The sequence below is a fragment of the Grammomys surdaster genome, unplaced genomic scaffold (assembly GCF_004785775.1).
Source record: "Grammomys surdaster isolate TR1022 unplaced genomic scaffold, NIH_TR_1.0 125690, whole genome shotgun sequence".
Taxonomy (NCBI): domain Eukaryota; kingdom Metazoa; phylum Chordata; class Mammalia; order Rodentia; family Muridae; genus Grammomys; species Grammomys surdaster.
In genome coordinates this window covers 627,389-647,557 of record NW_021620526.1, presented here as the reverse complement: position 1 = coordinate 647,557, position 20,169 = coordinate 627,389, and the positions used below count along the sequence as shown (strand labels likewise).

The 20,169-nt window shown below is 41.5% G+C and overlaps 1 protein-coding gene across 1 annotated transcript; it reads right to left on the bottom strand.

Moving 5' to 3' along the window:
* Positions 1–14,645: 14,645 nt before the first annotated feature.
* LOC114639244 (melanoma-associated antigen 10-like) lies at positions 14,646–15,644 on the bottom strand. The gene has a single exon (XM_028787989.1). It carries the CDS (start codon positions 15,642–15,644, stop codon positions 14,646–14,648), a length of 999 nt encoding a protein of 332 aa, XP_028643822.1.
* Positions 15,645–20,169: the final 4,525 nt, after the last annotated feature.

Below are 20,169 nucleotides of genomic sequence, written 5' to 3'. Positions count from 1 at the left end.
GCCACAAACCATGGAGAGAATTTTTGTACTTCTTTCATAAATTCTTCAATAACCCTAGCTTTAACAGCAGTTCCCCGCTGAGCCAGAAGAGTAGATAGTTGCTTAGCTAGCAACTCCTTACTGTGTGCCAAACCCATGGCGTTTACTTACCCCGAAAATTTACTTTCGGTCCGTGCCCAATACGTCTCCTGTCTTAATGTGCACCCTGGAGACGGCCCGACAGCAGTCTTCCTCATCTTTCCGATCTCGGTGGGAACCTCCACTTGTCAGCTACGCCAGCATAGCTAACTGAGTTCCTTGGATCAGTGGAGGGCTGAGGGCGAGAGAAAGAAAGACAAAGAGTCATCTGGTAAAGAACCAAATGCTATATTTTCAACTGTGTAGACCCCTTTTATACTCCCCACAAAACAGGAACACAAACAGGAACAGGAATAAAAACAGGAACAAGGATCAAAACAGGAACAAGGAGACACACTTGGCAGCTTATCACCTAAGTTTGGATTTCTCCTTGAGCAGTCTTCTCAGGGAAATGCATAGAGATGGAGGATCGGGCATAACAGCACAGGTGCAGAGGATGTTGACTCACAGATGGATATTTCGAGTTGTCAACTTGACTATATCTGGAATGAACTGCAATCCAGAAATGGAGGACACACCTGTGATCCAGATCTTGAGGCTGGAAGACACAGGATTTTGATCCAGATCTTGAAGCATAGTAGCCACAAAAAGTTTAAATCCTGTCATGGTAGTACACTCCTTTAATCTCAGAACTCGGGAGACAGAAGCATGCAAATCTCTGAATTCAAGGTCAACCTTGTTTACAGAGCAAGTTCCAGAATAGTCAAATACAGTGAAAGGAACCATTGGAAAATAGAAAGCTGGTGATAATGTAATAGAACAAGGGACCCATGTTCTAGCCCCAGCAAGCAGCAGAACTAGGCAGCTTTGGCCATGTGGCTCTGACTTTATAGTCAAAAGTAGAAAGAGACTACTGGGACAATTGATGTTGGTTAGCGGAGCTAAAAAATTAGTGGTGATTAAGAAGAGACCAGCATCACTGAGGTGAAATATTCTGGGAATTGTTTTCTGAGAGCACAAAGCATCTGTGGTCCAGAGATAGCCAAGGTTGTACCTTGTGCTGCATCTGGACTTTGTAATGTGTAAGAATCACCCAGGTGGTACTGGTTTTACTGCTGGTATGAAGGAGTCATGGAGAGCAGCTGAAGCTTGGTACTGTCAGAGGCCAGGGAAGGCCATTGGTGAAGCTGCACCCTCAGTTGCAGTTGAAGGAAGTCTATGTGAGGCTATTGGTGAAGTCTAGTTGCAGTAAACAAAACAAAAACAAAAACAAACAAAAACAAAAAACCCCAGCATGTTGGAGATGCCAGTACCATGGGATGATCATCAAGAACAGCAGCAGCAGTGGAGTGGAATCAACCAGAGCCTAGAGTGCTACAGAGGGCAGAGTTGGAGAAGTGACCCAAGCTCTTTGGAGGAGCCCAGAAGATCATGTGTGAATCCCAGACATTGAAACAAGAAGCTGTAAAGTTGAAGTTGCTTTGGAGATTCCAACATGTTAGAGATGTCAGAGCTGTGGTATACCTGCTGAGGAAAGCTGCTCACAGGGAGTGGAACCATCCCAGGAGAAAGAAGTTTGTTGCAGTCAATAAAGATGAAAGGAGTTGGAGATCTAATGAGTGCTTTGACATCAGACATAGAGATGCAGAGTTTGGAGTTTTCCTAGCTTGTTTTCTGTCTTGCTTTGGTCCAGTACTTCCTCATTATGATGTTTTAGAATGGCAATAGATATCCTATGATGTTAGAGGTATGTGATCTGCTTTTTAATTTTGATTTTATAGGGAATTATATAGTCAAGAGATTGGATGAATCTCAGAAGAGACTTTGAACTTTGGACTTTTAACAGTTTTGAGACTACAGGACTTTTAAAGTTGGCCTAAGTATATTTTGCATTATGCTATCGCTAAGTATGATTCTCCCCACCCCCATAGACTCATGTGTTTGAATAAGGCTATGGGGCCAGGTACTAAAATGTGGTGGTTTGAATATGCTTGGCCCAGGGAGTGGTACTATTAGGAGGTGCAGCTTTGTCCCAATAGGTGTGGCCTTGTTGGAGGAAGTGAGTCATTTTGGGGGTGGGATTTGAGGCCCTCCACCTAACTGCCTACCAGTATTCTCCTATCTGCCTTTGAATCAAGATGTAGAATTTTTGGCTCTTCCTGTACCATGCCTGCCTGGATGCTGCCATGTTCCTGCCTTGATGATGATGGGCTGAACCTCAGAACATGTAATCCAGCCCCAATAAAATGTTGTCCCTTATAAGAGTCATCTTGATCATGGTGTCTATTCACAGCAGTAAAACCCTAAGAAAACCTTCAACCAAAAATTTGTCCTGACTACAAGACACACAAGGATGAAGATGGAACAGAGATTGAGGAGCTGGCCTGTAACTAATTTTTTCAAACTTTATTTTTAATGACAGATTTTAAATGTTTCAACTTCCTTTGTAGCCCATCACTCGCCAGAGGTAGTGGAAAAGAAAGGATACAGGGGAAGTGGACCTGTTTAGAAAGGTTCTTTGGAGCAACTCCCAGCTGTGTTGTCTGGTAATCAGCAGTTCAGTTCACAGGTCAGCAGAGGCAGCTCCATCCACTCACAATATACTGGTACACCAGCAGTACAGTTTAATAGAGTCAGATTAGCAATATAGGTGACATCACCTAGCAGAGATAGCCAGGCCTCAACCTCAGCTTGAGTAACAGGAGGGAGCACCAGGAACACCAGGACTTCTCCACTGTGCCTCTCTCAGGGAAGTGAAGATCAGGGAAGCCAGGAGACCTGCAAGCATTGCACAGATAGCTCTATAAGCAAGCCAAGTTCTGTCTCCATCATTCCATAAAGTCCTATTCATACTGTCCAAACATCACCTGTCCTCCACATGCCTTGCACGTGCCTTGCCTCAGCATGTGCCTAATCAGCCCAAGTCCACAAAGTCCGGACAAATGGAGCTCAATTATGCAATGTAAGGTAGACCAATACTTGTGTGCTGTTAGCAAAGAATCCTTCTTCATGTGTCCTTTAAGGTGTTTGTTTTAGCAGAACATCTTCTCTCCTGTGTCTGCTTCAGTGAGACATTCCTTTATGAGTCTACCTTAGCCTTTCACTTGTTTCCACTTTAGAAAAATGCTCCTTCACATTTTTGCCCCAGCAAAACATCATCTAACACAACTGACTCTCCAAAGAACTGTTAAAGTTTTCACTTCACTGGCCAAACAATGATTAGCCCAACTTGAGACACACCCAATGGGAGAGAGGCAACTTCCAACACTATTAATGCTATTCTGATATACTTGCAGACAGGAGCCTATCATAACTGTCTCCTAAAAGGCTCTATCCAGCAACAGATGGGAACAGATGCAGAGACCCATAGCCAAACATCAGGCAGAGCTCGAGGAGTCTTGTGGACAAGTGGAGGATAGATGTGAGAGAGCTGGAGGGGTCAAGAACACCACATGAAGATCTACAAAGTCAGCTAACCTATGTCCATGGGGGCTCACAGAGACTGAACCATCAACAAAAGAGGATACAGGAGCTGCACCTAGGCCCCCTAACATTTGTAGCAGATGTGCAGCTTAGTTTTCATATGAGTACCCAAAGAACTGGAATAGAGCTGTCTCTGAATCTGTTGCCTGCCATTGGATCCCGTTCCCCTAACTGGACTGCTTGGTTGGGTATCAGTTGGAGAGGATATGCTTAGTCCTTCTGAGATTTAATGTTCTAGAGAGGGTTGGTACCCACGGGAGGGCTTCCTCTTCTTTGAGGAGAAGAAGATGGGTTAATGGAGAGAGGGCTTTATGAGGGTGGGACTGAGAGGAGAGGAGGGAGGGGCTTGACTAGGATGTAAGGTGAATAAATAAAAAATGAAAAAAAGACAAATTGCATACAGAAGAGCAAAAATGAATACATTGAACTGACCATAAAAATGTTTTTTAAAAACTCAGAAAAACTAAAGTATCCAAAGTTACTTTAAAAGTTGTATTTTTGGATCCAGTCAAAATAAAAGTGCATAAGGCATTGTGAATGAAAAACAAGAGAAAGAGTAAATAGAACATAGAATCACCTAAGAAAATAAATATCTTACTATGGAGTAGTCACGTCAAATTATTCGAAAGTTAGAAATAACCATAAAATTATTTAGATGCATTGATCAATGGAATAGAATTGAAGACCCAGAAATAAACCTACATATTTACATACACTTGAGTTTTGACAAAGAAACCAAACTTTACAACAGAAAAGGGAGAGCATCTTCAACAAATGGTGCTGGTCTAATTGGATAACTGCACATAGAAAAATACAAATAGAAACATATTTATCACCCTGCATAAAACTCAAATCCAAGTTGACCAAAGACCTCAACATAAAACCTGATACACTAAATCTATTAGAAGAGAAATTGGGGAATAGCCTTAAAGGCATTGACACAAGAGATATCTTCCTAAACAGAACACAAATAGCTCAGGCACTATAATCAACAAATGATAAATGGGATCTCATGTAACTTAATAGCTTCTGTAAGGCAAAGGACACATTAATTAGGGCAAAATGGCAGCCAACAGAATGTGAAAAGATTTTCACCAACCCTACATCCAACATAGGAATACTATCCAAAATATATAAAGAACTCAAGAAGTTAGACACTAACAAACAAAATAACCCAATTTAGAAGATGAGGTACAAAGCTAGACAGAATTTTCAATAGAGGAATCCTCAATTGCCAAGAAACACTTAAAGAAATATTCAATGTCCTTAGTCATGAGAGAAATGCAAATCTAAAGAATTTTGAGATTCTACCTTACACCCATCAGCATGGCTAAGAACAAAAATTCAAGGGATAACACATGCTGATGAGGATGTGGAACAAGTGAGTACAAAACACTCTGGAAATCAACTTGACAGTTTTTCAGAAAATTGGAACTAGTTCTACCTCAAGAACAAGCCTATACCACACCTGAGAATATATTCAAAGGATGCTACATAGGACACTTACCATACTACAAGGACACTTGTTCAACTATGTTCAAAGCAGCTTTATTTGTAATAGTCAGAAACTGGAAACAACCTAGATGCTTCTCAACTGAAGAATGGATGAAGAAAATATGGTTCATTACACAATGCAATAGTACTCAGCTATTAAGAAATAGGACATCTTGAGTTTTGCAGGCAAATGAATGGAACTAGAAAATATCATCCTGAGCGAGATAATCTAGACCCAAAAGGACATGCACAGTATGTACTCACTTATACATGGATATTAGCCAAAAGGTACAGAATACCCAGGATACAATCCACAGAACCCAAAGAAAATAAGTAACAAGGAGGGTCCAAAGGAGGATGTGTGAATCTTCCCAAGGGGAAACAAAAATGTCATAAGAGGTGGATAGAGGGAGGAATTGGGGGTGGAGACAGGATGTGGGGGGAATCAGGTGTATGGAGAACCAGGGAGGTAGGGTTTGGAGAGAGAATGGAAATAGGAACAAGAGGAAAGGAGTGTTTCTAGGATGTGCCAGAGACCTGGGATCTGGAGCCCCAGGTAGTCTAGGAGGGTGACTGTAGTTGAGACTCCTAGCAATAAGGAATATAGAGCCTGAAGTAACCACTTCCTGTAGCCAGGCAAGACTCCCAGTGGAGGGATAAGGACAGTAACCCACCCAAAAAATATGTCCTGCCTGTAAGATATGTTAGGAACAAAGATGGAGCAGAGATTGAGGGAATGGCAAATCAGTGACTGGCCAAATCTGGGACCCATCCCAAGACCAAGAACCAATTCCTGACACTAAAAATGATACACTGTTATGCTTACAGACAAGAGTCTACCATAACTGCCCTTTGAGAGTCTCCACTCACCAGCTGACTGACGAAATGCAGAGACCTACAACCAAACATTATATGGAGCTCGGGAGTTTTGTGGAAGTGTTAGGGGAAGGATTGAGGGAGCCGAAGGGGCTAGAAACCCCACAGGAAGGCCAATAGAGTCAACTAACCTGGACCCCTGGGTGCTCCCAGGGACTGAACTACCAACCAAAGAGTGAGCACTGGCCAGACTTAGGACCCCTGCACATATATAGCAGATGTGCAGCTTGGTCTTCATGAAGGTTCACCAACAACTGGAATGGAGCCTGTCCCTGACTCTGTTGTCTACCTGTGAATTCTGCTTCCCTAACAGGGCTGTCTTGTCTGGATTCAGTGGAAGAGGATGTGCCTAGTCCTATAATGACTTGGTGTGCCATTCTGGGTTGGTACCTCAGAGGAGAAGGGGAGAGGGAGGGGGAGGGTTACGTGAAGAGAGGATTGGGAGGAGATAGGGGCTGTAATCGAGACATAAAGTGAAATAATAAATTAATGGAAATAAAAAAACTGATTCAGAAGTTAAACATGGTAACACTGGTAGAAAAGGACATTGAAATATTACTATACAGACATGTTGAGGTTCAGAAACTTACACAGAAAGTTTGTAATAGACAGAGGTTGTGGATGACTCCAAGTAAGCAGAACAGGGATGATGCAAATATGAACTCAGAAACTGTAGCAGCATTCACAAGGTCTTCACAAGTTCAAAACAGATAGGGTCTCAGAACTGAGAAAGGGAAGTAGACACAGGCTCCGATCCCTTTCCAGAACATATCTCCAACTGATACCCACTTTCAAAGGATAAATATTAGTTTTCCTGAGTTGAGTTTCAGTGAGTTTATTAACCACATTTCAGGGCAGGTCTCATGCCTAGAAGCAGCTGGCCAACAGATAGACTCAAAATTCATCAATTGTTAATTTTTCTCTATTTTTGTTTGTGTATACTTCTTTTATTTGGAGTTTTTTGTTGTGACTTTTGTTTTTGGTTGTTTTTACTAGAGAGAGAGAGAGAGAGAGAGAGAGAGAGAGAGAGAGAGAGAGAGAGAGAGAGAGAGAGAGGAGAGAACAGAACATGAAGTTGAATTTGAGTGAACAGGTGAATAGGAAAATGGGGAGAATTTGGGAGAAATCGAGGGAGGAAAAAGAATATGATCAAAATATATTGTATATCAAAACAGACACGCTTCCGATCTTGTAATTTGGTTTTTCGAGACAGGGTTTCTCTGTATAGCCCTGGCTGTCCTGGAACTCACTCTGTAGACCAGGCTGGCCTCGAACTCAGAAATCCGCCTGCCTCTGCCTCCCAAGTGCTGGGATTAAAGGCGTGCGCCACCACTGCCCGGCATATCAAATTTTTAGTATGTGAAATTGTATTCTATAGGTTCAAAAGTTGTTGGGAGCCATAATGGAACAAGCTAATAATTAGCAGTTGATCATCTTGAAATGCTTGCCTCGGATTATTATATAATCTGCGACAAGTGTGCCCATTCAGCAAGGCTGTGACATATTTTAGGAAAGATCCTGCCATTAATATGCTTTTCCTATTATTATTATTAAACATATGTAACAATCACTAAGCAATAGCACACCCCTTTGGAGTAGATCTCTGCAGACCCACAAAGATGTGCTGTCTTGTAGTGATGCTATATAGACAAATAGATGACTTCTTACGTATTAATGATGATCCTATAAGAATTCCTAAAATTATATCAATGATTATTTAGCTCTTTTTATAGTGGGACTGGTATTACATCCCTTTCTGATAGTCAAGGCTGCAATGAGAACTCTGCCAGTCTCACGAGTGTCATCAGTTATTTTGCCCTTAGATAGTAACCAGACTCTCTCCTGCTCAGAGCACATTCCAAGGTGGTTGTAAAACAATTAACCAAAGGTCACGAAAAGGGAGCTCATGATTTATTATAGGTGCTAGGACAGAAGAGAAAATGTTGTCTGGGTTTATCTATACAAAACTTTACTAATTTGTGGGACGCGAGTGTAATCATCTCGCCAGCAAGAACGCACACGCACACACATCAGGATCCTTCCGTAGGGACACATTTATTCCCAAAAACAAAATGGTGGAAGAAGATGACCAGGCCCGGGAAAGCACTGCTTATATACCCTTAGAGCGGTGTATTCACCTCTGATTGGCTGCTTACTCGTTGCGCGCCAAAACGCCCTGGGATGGGCTTTAACTTTGGCGGGCTTTTACCATGGCACATGCGCAATTTACTTGTTTACTAGGAAGAATCCCGGAAGCCAGCGCCATGTTCCAATGGCGGATTTTGCCAGCACCCGCCGCGGCTTCCTACACTAATTTCTTAGTTATAGTTTTAAACCTTCGGTGAACTTGTGGAGCTAGACAGGTGATGGATGTTTAGTCAGATAATTACTCCTAATGGATATGCATGTAAACATTCTCGATTGTAAACTTCTATTTCAATTTATGATGTGAATTTTGGTGTGAACTTGTGATGAACTTTGTAACATGTGATCATGTACTCTGTAAGATGTATAAGTAGTGAGTACAAAGAGATGAGAGTGAGTTAGATATAGAATCGAATTAGATATAGAATAGAGTTAGTTAGATATAGAATAGATAGAATAGAGTTAGTTAGATATAGAGTTAGAATAGAAGATAGAATAGAGATAGAGTTTTTCCCTTTTCCCAGATAGTTTTCCTTCCCCCCCCCACCCCCCACCCCCTGCTTAGGACCTTTTCGCTTTTCCACTTAGATAGCTTTTATAGGAAACTTATTACACTTAGCAATAAACTATAATAACTTCTTTAAGTGTCTTTTCTTCGTGTGACCTCAAACCAACAGACCTAAGTTAGAGCCTGGCAGCACCTACAGAGAGAGTACTAAGCCTATTTGCCTAATTCTCTGCTGTCCCTGGGCTGAGGTGTTAAGTGCCAGAAACTGCAGTTTCTGGACAGAGGATACCAGAGGGCAGGCCAGCTACAGTAGCCTAACCTTAAGTCTTACACCCACTGACAATCTTCCCATCCCCCTTGGCTGCCTGAAGAAGAACCGGCAAGGAGGAGAAGAAAGATCATCACCTTCTCCTCCCAGAAAGCCTGGGTTGGCTCCCAGAATTTAAAATGGCGCCTTGAACAGGGACTTCTTGAGGTAAGCTCCACCCAAAAACTCTGTGTGTATCTCGGAAGAGCTAGGTGTCTTGCCTAGGGCCTAGCTAGCCCGCTAATTTGTGAAAGTCAGTTCAGGACAGGCGAGTAATCTGAGTGGCCTGAGGGAGAAGAAAGAAGATCACCTTCTCCTCCCACCAAGCTGGGGTTGGCTCTCAGCAAAAAGTAACAACATAGAGAGGTTAAACATATTCAATAGGGATAAGTTTTTTCCAAATACATCAAGTTTTAAAATAGAAATATTTTAAAATTGTAATGCTTGAGTTGTAAAACCAACACATATTTGGATTAACAGCAGATAAGTCATCTATGAAAAAATCATTAATAAATGTGAAAACAGCAATAATTTTTATAATTAAGCATAAGACCATAAATAGAACAATAGTGAGATATGAGACAAGTATAAATGGCATAAATAGAAATATAGTTTAAGATATTGAAAGGAAAAAAATTATAAAAAGATTTTGGAAAAAGATGAGTTAAAATTCTTCAAATTTGAAGAAAAATAGATACGCACAGTACAAAAAAAATTAGACAATTTCCAACATGAATAAATAAAAAAAAACTGAAGAGACGGAGGTGGCTCAGTGGCCAAGAGCTTTGACTGCTCCAAGCACACTCATGTATTTATTCACACAGTCTTTTACTCCAGTTTCAGGGCATCCTACATCCTCTTCTGCTCCATGGGCACTACATGCATATGGTACACAGACATGCATGCAGGCAAAACGCCCATGCACATAAAATAATAAAATAAAATATTTTTAAAAATGAAAAAAGTAAGCCAAATTCTGTGAAAATTAAATTACTCAGAACACACAATAAAGAGAAAACCCAAAATGTACCAAAAGAGAAAGATCCCTTGGATCAAATGTAAAATGTTGTGGATTAGAGACTTCTTAAAAAAACTGGCATTGGTAAGTACTAGAAACAGCACGGAGAGATGTGTCCTAGAGTCAAAGAAGGATAGAAACATCACAATGCATCCCTCTAACTCACAGAACTGCTATGTTGATACTTTGAATAAAAATGATGAAAATAAGAAGAGAGTGGAGCACTATGTTTAAATTGCTAAAAACCAATATACACTTTCAGTCTAGATCTCTACACTGTGAAAAGACAGTCAAAATAATAGTAAAATAATTTTTAATAAAAATATTTAAAGAACTAAACCATTCATGGGTATATATTCAAGAAATAATAATGTATGTTTGAAAGCCTTTTAAAGCAAATCCTTCAGGCAGACAAAATGTCATACTAGATAGAAGTCTGGGGCTCCACCAAAAATAAATAAAACACTGGGGATTGTAATTCTATGAGTAGGTATAATTCCCTTAACATATAAATTTCTTTTCTTTAAAAGATAACTGTTTAAAGTTCAAAACACATCACAATGTGGCTTAGGAAAGTCCATGTTACTCTAGGTTTGTAAATGACATTCATCATTTGAAGTGTGAATGCAATATGACAGCCAAATCCCAAATTATTATTTTGTTTTCTCTATTACATAAAGAACTCACATAGGAGCCAATTTCTAAATTTTTAAATGGAATTGTGTTACACATGTTTAAAATATTTTAGTTAAAATTGCACAATCAGCATCAAAGGATCTGTGTGCCACGCTGGAGAAACAAAATTGATATATACCGTGATGACTTGACTATTAGAGGTTTTATAATTGATACTACTGTGTACCAACAATTTGAAAGGAAGAAAGACTGGTTTTGACTCACAGTTTCAGATAAAATTTAAAAAGGAAGAAAGAAAGAAAAAGTAAAACCCTACCAACGATGCTATTGAGTTCATTTTGTGTTGGCCATCTACTGCTAGGCATTCGGCATACCCTTAAGAGCAGTTTGTTTCCCCAGTGAAATTCCTTGGAGAAAACTAAATTTCCATTTGCAAGTGGCTGTCAGTTGGACATAGCTTCTGGGTTAGGGATAGGAATATGTGTACACTTCTCCTTTTCTTGTACCTTTTAGCTGGGTTCCATTCTTTGTTTGTTTCGTCTACTCTGATGTATTTATTTTATCATATTATATTTTATGTTATATCATAGTATTTTCCTATACCTTATAAGTCCATTTTATAATGAGAGTCAAAGGGAGTGGATCCAAATGGGAGAGAAGGTAGAGAAGAACTGGGAGAAATAGAGGGAAGGGAAACCATAATCAAGATGTATTATATGAAAAAACCTCTACTTTCAATAAAAGAAAAATAATAAAAATGAGTATTCATCATTATGGGAGGATTTGGGATAGAAAAACAGAAATGAGAAATATTGTAATTGCATTATAATCTAAAAATGATAAAATTATATATCACCTACCAATAGTCTATTCACAATTTAAAGCCATCAATGTTTGAGACAACTGATTAGGGCAGAATCTTCATGACTTAATCATCTCTGAAAATGTCATCACAAACATACATTTCAGGGTGTAATCTGCTGATCTTCTAGGAATCTTTCAATCCAAATAAGTTGATAATCAAAATTAAACCATCACAACTTCATGTCCATGGGAAATTAGTTTCAGGAGCTTTCACAGGTACCATAATCCATGAATGTTCAATGTTCCTTACATAAAGTAGGATAGTAGTTACATGGAATCTTAAAGCACTAGTCTATGTATTCTTATCTGTAGATGAATTATAACATTAAACATAATGTTAATCTCCTGCATATATATATATATATATATATATATATATATATATATATATATAAAATTTAGGAAATGACAATGAAAATACCTGTATTTTCAAGTGAAGGGCATGGCTTTCAGAGGCCACAATGATGAGAGTTCAGTAATCTAGCTTCCTGTTGGAAAGTTCAGTCTGGACACAACTGTTAACTACATATAAAAGCCAACTCTTAAGAAACCAAGGAAAAAATAACAGAGGATAACAGGTTAATAATGTCCACAGACAACCCCAAATATGTATATTTCTTACTTTCATTTTCTTTTCATCTGAGTGCCTTGGGCAGAAGATCCTTTGTGTCACCTAATACACATTAAATAGAGCCAAGAAGCTCTATCTTTAAGAGTCAAATGGTTTAACAATGTGTAAAGACTTCCTCTCAGTTAGTTGTTTCCCTTTCCTTCACAAATTTTTCCCTCATTGCCCACTGCTATTGAACTAATTATATCCAGGGAACACTAAGGCTCTATGAGGGTAGTACTGATATTTACATTGTTCACTGATGTATTTCTGGTGCCTTTCCAAATGTCTTATATAATTCATGTTCTGTGAATTTTTATGTAACACTAACCAGTGATTTTTAGATTGTACTCAGTTAAAGTGAATCAATGTATCAAACTTAAGGTCTATATATACTTATAGATACTGTGTACTGCATGAAGTAAATTTTAAAATTAACTTTTATATTCTCCTTTTAAAAAAATAAAGTCTGAGGGTAACCAATGGTCCAGGAGCAATGAAACAGTCCGGCCCCTCCATTATCTTCACATACACAGAGAGGGGAAATTCCTAATGTTAGGAGTTCTGGGGCTATCTCCTAGGAAGCAGCTGTGATAAAGCCTGTTCATCAGAACTTCTGGAACATATGTGCTGCTTGTAAACTCCAATGCAGTGCCTTGTGTGAAAGGCAGATGTTTTGTGGTAATTCTCCAACACAAATATGACCAGTCAAAGAAAACACAACTCAATAATTATGAATATAAGCTGCACGCCTAGATTGGGCAGATTCACCACACTACTGTATTCCCCAGCTATGAGATCCTTATAACTTGCAGGTTTTCCAAGTCCTTCCACCTCCTGCACCTCAGTCATCTTCCTCCTCCATTCTCTTCCTCCTCTGTAGTTCTCTCTCCCTCTGTCTCTCTTCCCACCAACCTTTATTTCTCCACCCCCCTTCTTTGCCCAGTTACTGGCTCCAGCCTTTATTTTACAAATTAAGGTGGGCAGAAGGTTCATTAGAAATCACCTGTGTAAGGATTCACTCCTCCTCTGCAGCCCCTTCCAGGAAAGTGGAATTAGCATCAAAACACAAGGCGAGGGCTATCCACAACACAGATGGATGTTAGTTCCCTTAGTTTTTATGTTACTAACACTTTAAAATTTTATTTTAATTGAAAATAGATTTTTTTTCATAAAATATGTTCTGGTTATGGTTGCCCTTCCCAGTCTTCATAGATACTGCAGAACATAGACTATGCAGCTCACCAAGTAAGGGAGCAGCTAACCAGCCACAGTGAAACTTCAAAAATAAAATTAACTGAATCATCTCTCATGTGAAAATCCTGGCATGGATTAATCTCCATCATAAAAAAGCTTCCCTCACTCTTAGCTTCTTTTCCACCCAAATTACTATGTTCAATCATTTACCAACATGACAAATCCAATTCCTCCTTACGGTTAGCCAAATTGCACTGGAGATAACTGAATTAAAATGTCATCTCAATAGTGAGCTCTGTCTCTCCTGACTAGATGGGCTGAAGAGGTCCTGGCTTGAAGTTCTAGGCCTTGCTTTCCCATGATTCCTTCTTATATGCCAGGGATCCCTTGCAGAGGGACTAGGTAAACCATGCAAGGCACTTGGTGTACTCAGTCAGAACTCTCATCCCTGCCCCAGGACAGGGATTCTGTCTGCATATTTTGTGTTTGTGATTTGAGATGACTGCATTTGCTACTCAAATGTTCTACCACTTAGACACTCCCAGTCTGATTGCTCCTGCAGTGTGCACCCCCAAAAGAAAATGCTGAGACCAGTTGCTCCTCCTCTCACCTGAAGACAGTCACAGCTCCCAAGGGCCTGAACTTAGTTACCTTGCGGTATCCCTCCCCCACCTCCCAAGATGCCTTGTGGTGTCCATCCCAGGAGGCCCCCTCTGCAGTCCTGCTCCTGTACTAGTGCTTGTGGTCTGAAAGGACTTCTCACCATCTTCACAGGGCCATGGCTCCTACACTCACCCCATCTACTTGAAAGGATGGATCTGATTCTCCTAACTGCTAACACTTGCAGCCTTGCACAGGTCATATGCTTAATGAAAGTTTGGAGCATGGAAGCCCATTTACTATACTTTATTTAGGTTAGAATTTAATTAGTTAACCAGAATAAGAGACTAAAGATAATAAGGCAATTATTAACAATTATTATTCTTATTCTATTATTAACAACTTTATTGTTTATCCAGTTCTTCCTCATAGCCCAGGAAATAACAATCTCAACAGCACAGTGTCTTGTGACAGATTCCAGATCAGATGGAAAACATCCCAACTTGTTTTACAAAATAGCAATGCTTTTTCAACATGGATAAACAGCAGTAAGTGCGTGACTAATACAAACTGGAAGCTTAAAACTCAGTCTAATGAGCCTTCTAGTAAATGTAGCAACATTTTAGAATACTAAAAGGAAAAATCCCTGAGTCACCCAAACAGAACAGTGAGAGTGGGGCGGGACTCACACTCTCCTCCCACCAGCTCTAGATTGAGGGTTCGATGCTTAGATCACTGAGTCTACATAACTTTATCTGAATTAGGAACTGCAAATGCACTATAATATGTGCTGTTCAGAGCAGTAGTATCAGGGGCCAGGCTTTCTAGCCTATTCCTGCTGTTCCTCATCTCTCAAAGCCTCTGCATACCACATTGGGTATGATCTGGGATCACTACCATTGATGCTAGTCAAAAAGGTCAAGATTTTCATCTTGGTGGTTTCAGCATAGGCTCTTGGGCCCCAGAGGAACTCATAAGAAGGAGGGTGGCTGCCAGGCACCTGCCTGTACTCCAAGAACCCTTCTTGTACAAAATCATCAGTGATGAGCTTTCTGGGTTCTCCATATATAAAGTGTTCATTCCCAGCATACAAGCCTATGTTATTCAATACACCCCATACCATGTCCTCACTGGTACAGTTGCCTTCCATGAATATTATGCTCAGTACCATGATCAGGAGGCCTGTCTTAGGTATGCCCTGAACATCAGTCATCATCCCATCATAAGTGAGCTCTAGGGCTATGGTAAGGATATAGGTGTGGCCAGCAGGATCTATTTCCTTTAATTCAAGGCCAAAGACTAATTGCATGCACTCTGAGGCTTCTCTAAATATAACAGCAAAGTGGTCCTGATAATTTCTAATGATATTACTCAGGATTTCTGCCTTGCTGACTGGCTCCTTCATAAGATATTTAAAGAGCAGATATTTTACCAACTCATCTACTTTGACATCTATCTCACCTGTAGACAATGAAGCACCACCTGGAAGAGCCTGTGAGGCACCTGGGCTTTCCTCACCTTCGGAGTCTGCACTGACTTGGCTACATGGAGAGAAAATCATAGCAGTGCAGGAGGAGCAAGCTCCTGGAGTACTATGAGGACTTGATGCCCTAGAAGCAGCAGAGCCCTCCTCTGAGTTGCCTGACATTAGACTATAGGAAGAAGAGGTAGAAGAGAAGGAAGAAGGGAAAGATGAGGAATAAGTAGAAGAGGATGAAGAAGAATCTTCTTCTATTGAAACTGCAACACTCATTTGGCCCTCTGTCTCACTTGGGGCTTCAGACTGTCCCTCGACCATACATCTCCTACGCTTCCGAGGTCTAGGCATGATGATGACTCTAGTCTTGAACACCAGGCAGGAGCTTGATGATACAGACCCAGAGACCTAGGGGAAGAAGGAGACAGTAGAAGTATTCATTGTTGACAGTTATTCTACTGGAAATGTTCACAAAATGCCAATAACAAGCTTTCTATTATGTGTATTCTAAAGCGACAAGGAGTCCTGTTTCCCTGTCACATCTGTCTCTTGAGAGACTGAGGGGAGTAGTGAAAAGTTTCCTCAGACTGAATATGGGGTAGAGTAGAGGCTTCAGGGTTGCCAGAAGTGTGCATGAGGCTAAGCAAAGAGTTTTGGGGTACATGTGACATATTCGTAGTTTGCACCTCAGCTTTACTCTAGACCCTGCCTGGGCTTTCCCTGATGAAATCACCTCAGATCAAGACCCTTACCTAGCTCCTGTGAGAGAGGATGAAGCACCCCACAACCATAGACTGCAAGGCCAATACTGGATCCCCATTCCAGACAGGATCCTGAACTGCACTGTGAAGAGTTACCCGATTCTCAAATTACCTCTGTGCTCACTGTAGGTTCTCCCTTGTATCTTGTCAGGGCCTGGACTCTACCTCATCTACTGGCCTAAAGCAAACTCCTGGACCCCATCCTCCTGCTGGCCTGACGCAAATCCCTGGAACAAATTGCCCTCCTCTCTGAAAAGGCAGTGAAGGTGCCTTCATCTTGTAACTATTCAAGGCAACTGGAAAAGGTGCCCAGTTCAATGTGGTTCATAAGTAGAGGGTGAGGGACCTGGCCAACTTTCAGCTTTATGGCTCTGCTTCCTGTGATGAGCTGAGGCCACATGCCTTAAGCAAAGGCCCACTCCACTGAGGCAGAGGAAAGGAAGGGAGGGGAAGAGAGGGAGAGTAACAAATAGACCTGTACTTCATAGGATCTCGCAGCTGGCAGAAGAGTAGGTGGGGGCTGGATCCCATCAGTATAGGTGACTTGACTCACTCAGTTCTTACCTTGAGTACTTACTGGTCGATCTGAGCGCCTCCCTCTGATGACTTCAGTCACAGTTCCTTTAACCAGGGTCTTTAGATCTCTGAGACCAATGTCTTAAATCAAGAAAAGGGATCTGACAATCCTGCCCTGGAACATGGGAGTCACAGGAGATAAGCTTCTGTGGGTCCTCTGTCTGTGCTCTGAACTGGAGTTATTTTCAACCATCCCCTGGGTTTCCCACCTACTCTGATGATAGATCATGGAACCACTGCAAATAACCAAGGTTACACACTCAGATCAAGTCGTCAACACCAAGGGAGCATGAAAATAATCAGGAGGTTTGAGCAGGTACCCCCATTGCTTCTATGCTGAGTGGGATCCCTAGAGATGCCTACATGGCCCAGATTAATCTCTGTTGTGTCCATTTAGTGCAGCATCTTCATCTGATCTGTCCTTCTGGACAGGTTCCCTTCATACTAGTACTCCTCTTTCCCAATAGTCCCACCTTCCCACCTTAATTAGTTTAAGAAAGCTTGTCAATCAGCTTTCCCAAGGGCTGATACCAGGACACAGCCAGATAGCAAAGTCCCTTCTTTCTGGCTGCAGAAACATGCAGTCATCATAAGAGGTCCATGTCTGAGATCTGGCTCATCTGGGTCTCTTCCCTTTACTCAATATCTGAAGAAGACCTTACTACCAAGGTCTTTACATCCATGAGACCTCCTATCTCCAGTCACTGAAGGGAAATGCGGCCACAACAACCACCCTTCCAGAGCATCCTAGGCATTAGAACAAGGGCAGAACTTGTATGGGGGATGATGGGTACTTTCAGATGTTCAGTTCTTACCATGTCTGCTCACCTTGATTGCTGGCAGATGCTAGACACCTACTCTGGTAACCAGGCGTGGCTCTCTCTGCTTCTCTGGTGATCCCACTTACTCAGTCTCAACTTTCTGAAAGACAAAGAAGTTAAAGTGTCATCTGAACAATCTTCAAGCATTTCTCAAGACTGGTAGAAGGATCAGGAGTCTATTCTTGTCTTGAGGATTCTGAAGGATTTCCTATTTACTTCTTACAAGGTGCCTGCTGACCCTCACATCTATCATTCAGGCCCAGACCACCCTTGCTCCCCACCTTACACCCAAATATAATTCATAATCTTCCGCAGATTAGTCTGGACATACAACAGGGGCCTTCATCTCAGAACAAGGCCTGATCCTCCCTAATACTCTGCAGGTTGAAGAATAAGTGTACTATATCAGGTTACTTTGCTCACACCTGAAGGGAGTGTGGAAGTCTAAGATCTGAATTGCAAGGGACTCATATCTAGAACTGGGCCCTACTAGGTGCCAGGTTGCATTAACTGAGCACCCTTTGTCCAGAAAATGTCTCAAAAGTACACCTTCATTAGTTTGAATGGTTATTTCCCCTCCGGGAACCTTACAAATATCTTTAAGTTCCCAAGTCTCAAGATGAGGAAGTAGAAGGGTAGAAAGTACCTCGTGCTCAGTGCATACTTGGTGCCACGCTAATCAAAAAGGTTAACTTGCATTGATCAGAGAGCTTGTAGCTAGAATGTGAACACTATAGTCCATGCAACTCTCTTAAAAAAGCACAAAAGCCTTTTCATGGCCACATCTTCTCTAGGAACTTTACAAAAAGGGTCCAGGTCACCGCAGCCACAGATATGGACATGAAAGAGTAGTATGGTAGGGCTTACTCTTGTAAGTCAGAATATGGACCACCCTCAAAGCTCCAGGACCTCACAAAAATAACTCCAAGTACCCCAGGTACCTGGTTGTGGATGCTAAAGGAGAGAGAACTTATTTCTGTACTTCAGCCAGGTTTTTAGGGCTATATACAGGTCATGGTTTGGCATACAATCCCTGCCTTTCGATCTGGGGTGGGGCTTCTGCAACTCCCTGCCTAGTTCCTACCATGACTGAAAGACATCGGTGCTTCTCCTCTATCTGAAACACCTAAATGGCTCCAAGGTGCCGAGTTCTGTGAGAGGAGCTCTTCTCCTAGTGGATTCCAACTGAATTAGCATTTGGGTACCCTTCAGATAAACGGAAGCTTCTGCATTCCACTTACAACTTCCAAATACACTCTGAAAAGAAAGTTGCCATCTGTGTTAAAGACCTCTAAACATCACTGTTCCCATATTGCCCCCAGTGACGGACTGGGCAGAGGACTCAAAAATACCACTGGCTCACAATTTAAAAGTGCTCACCACAGGAGTACATCTAACAATTTGAGGTTCTCTGTTCTAGGAGTGCCAGACCACTTTCTCAAGTCCAGTCAGACATTAACCTTGGGCAAGAGAAGGATTCTTACGTGAACCTCCAAGTGGGCCCCACCTAGTGCCATGCTAACCAAATGGGTTAAACTGCATTATTTGAACACCATCTATCCTGAAATGGTCCTTTTCCACCCACCTCACCTCAGCAGAAGCACTCACCTCAACACTGAAAGCGTGGTGAGTCCGCTTCCAGCGTCCCCACAAAATGGCGCTGAACCCTCAATGTCCCCGGATGCAGGGGTGGGGGGAGGAACTCTTTTCTGCAAGTCAGCACTGAGTCAGCTTTCCGAGCCCCGTGAATCTCACAAAATGGCGCTGAGCCATCAATGTCCCCGGATGCAGGAGGGTGGGGAGGGGCTCCTTCCCACAAGTCAGCACTGAGGCAGCTTCTGGCTCCATGAATCTCACAAAATGGCTGTGAAACTCCCAGGTACCCAGATATAGAAGCCTGGGGAGAGGCTCATTCCCACATGGCAGCCTAGGTTTTATGCTTGACCTCCAAAAGGCAACAATGTAACTTAAACAAGTGTATCTAGGGTAGCTCCCGAGACACACTCTCAGCTCCGGTCTGGATTCAGAAAGTCACGTGGTCCACTCCTCTCTGGCAACCTCTGAAATTATTCCTATGACAGTTTCTACCCAGAGGGAGGAAAAGGGGCTCATTTACGTAAGTGACCCCTATTTGGTGCAGTCTAGCAGAGCTATATGATGTTGTGACTTTATAATAAGCTTCCATAGCCCATACTCTTGGGTCTTACGTTCTCCCCTACGAACAATACTCCCTTCTTCCCCTCCGAGAATGTGTAAAAATAGCACCCCAAGAATGGAGGAGCTAACAATTAGGGCACACTTTATGCTAGGCTAACCTGACGGGTGAAATTACATTGTTTAAAGACCTTCTGACCTTGAAGGTTGCCTTTACAGTCCACCTTAAGCTTTCAATCAACTCCAAAACTACAACATAACTGTCTCCCATCCAGGATACATTGGAAAATGCTTTGAGTCCCCTAAGTCTTCTGATGAGAATGCAAAACCCTGGGAAAGAATTCATTCTCACAAGTCAGTCTGGATTTGTTTCAGGACCCTCAAAAGGATACTGTTGGAACATGGTCCAGGAATGGAGTTGTATGGTGAGAATTCTAAGTGCTTGGGAGAAAATTCCAAGAAATAATAATAATAATTAATAATAATAATAATAATAATAATAATAAAAGAGTCTTATGATCTCACTTTCTTCAAAATATGTAATTGTTCTTGGAATGTGTTTTC

What these genes read in the sequence shown, in the direction of transcription:
- LOC114639244 (XM_028787989.1), bottom strand. Translation starts at nt 15,644, where the DNA reads ATGCCTAGACCTCGGAAGCGTAGGAGATGTATGGTCGAGGGACAGTCT.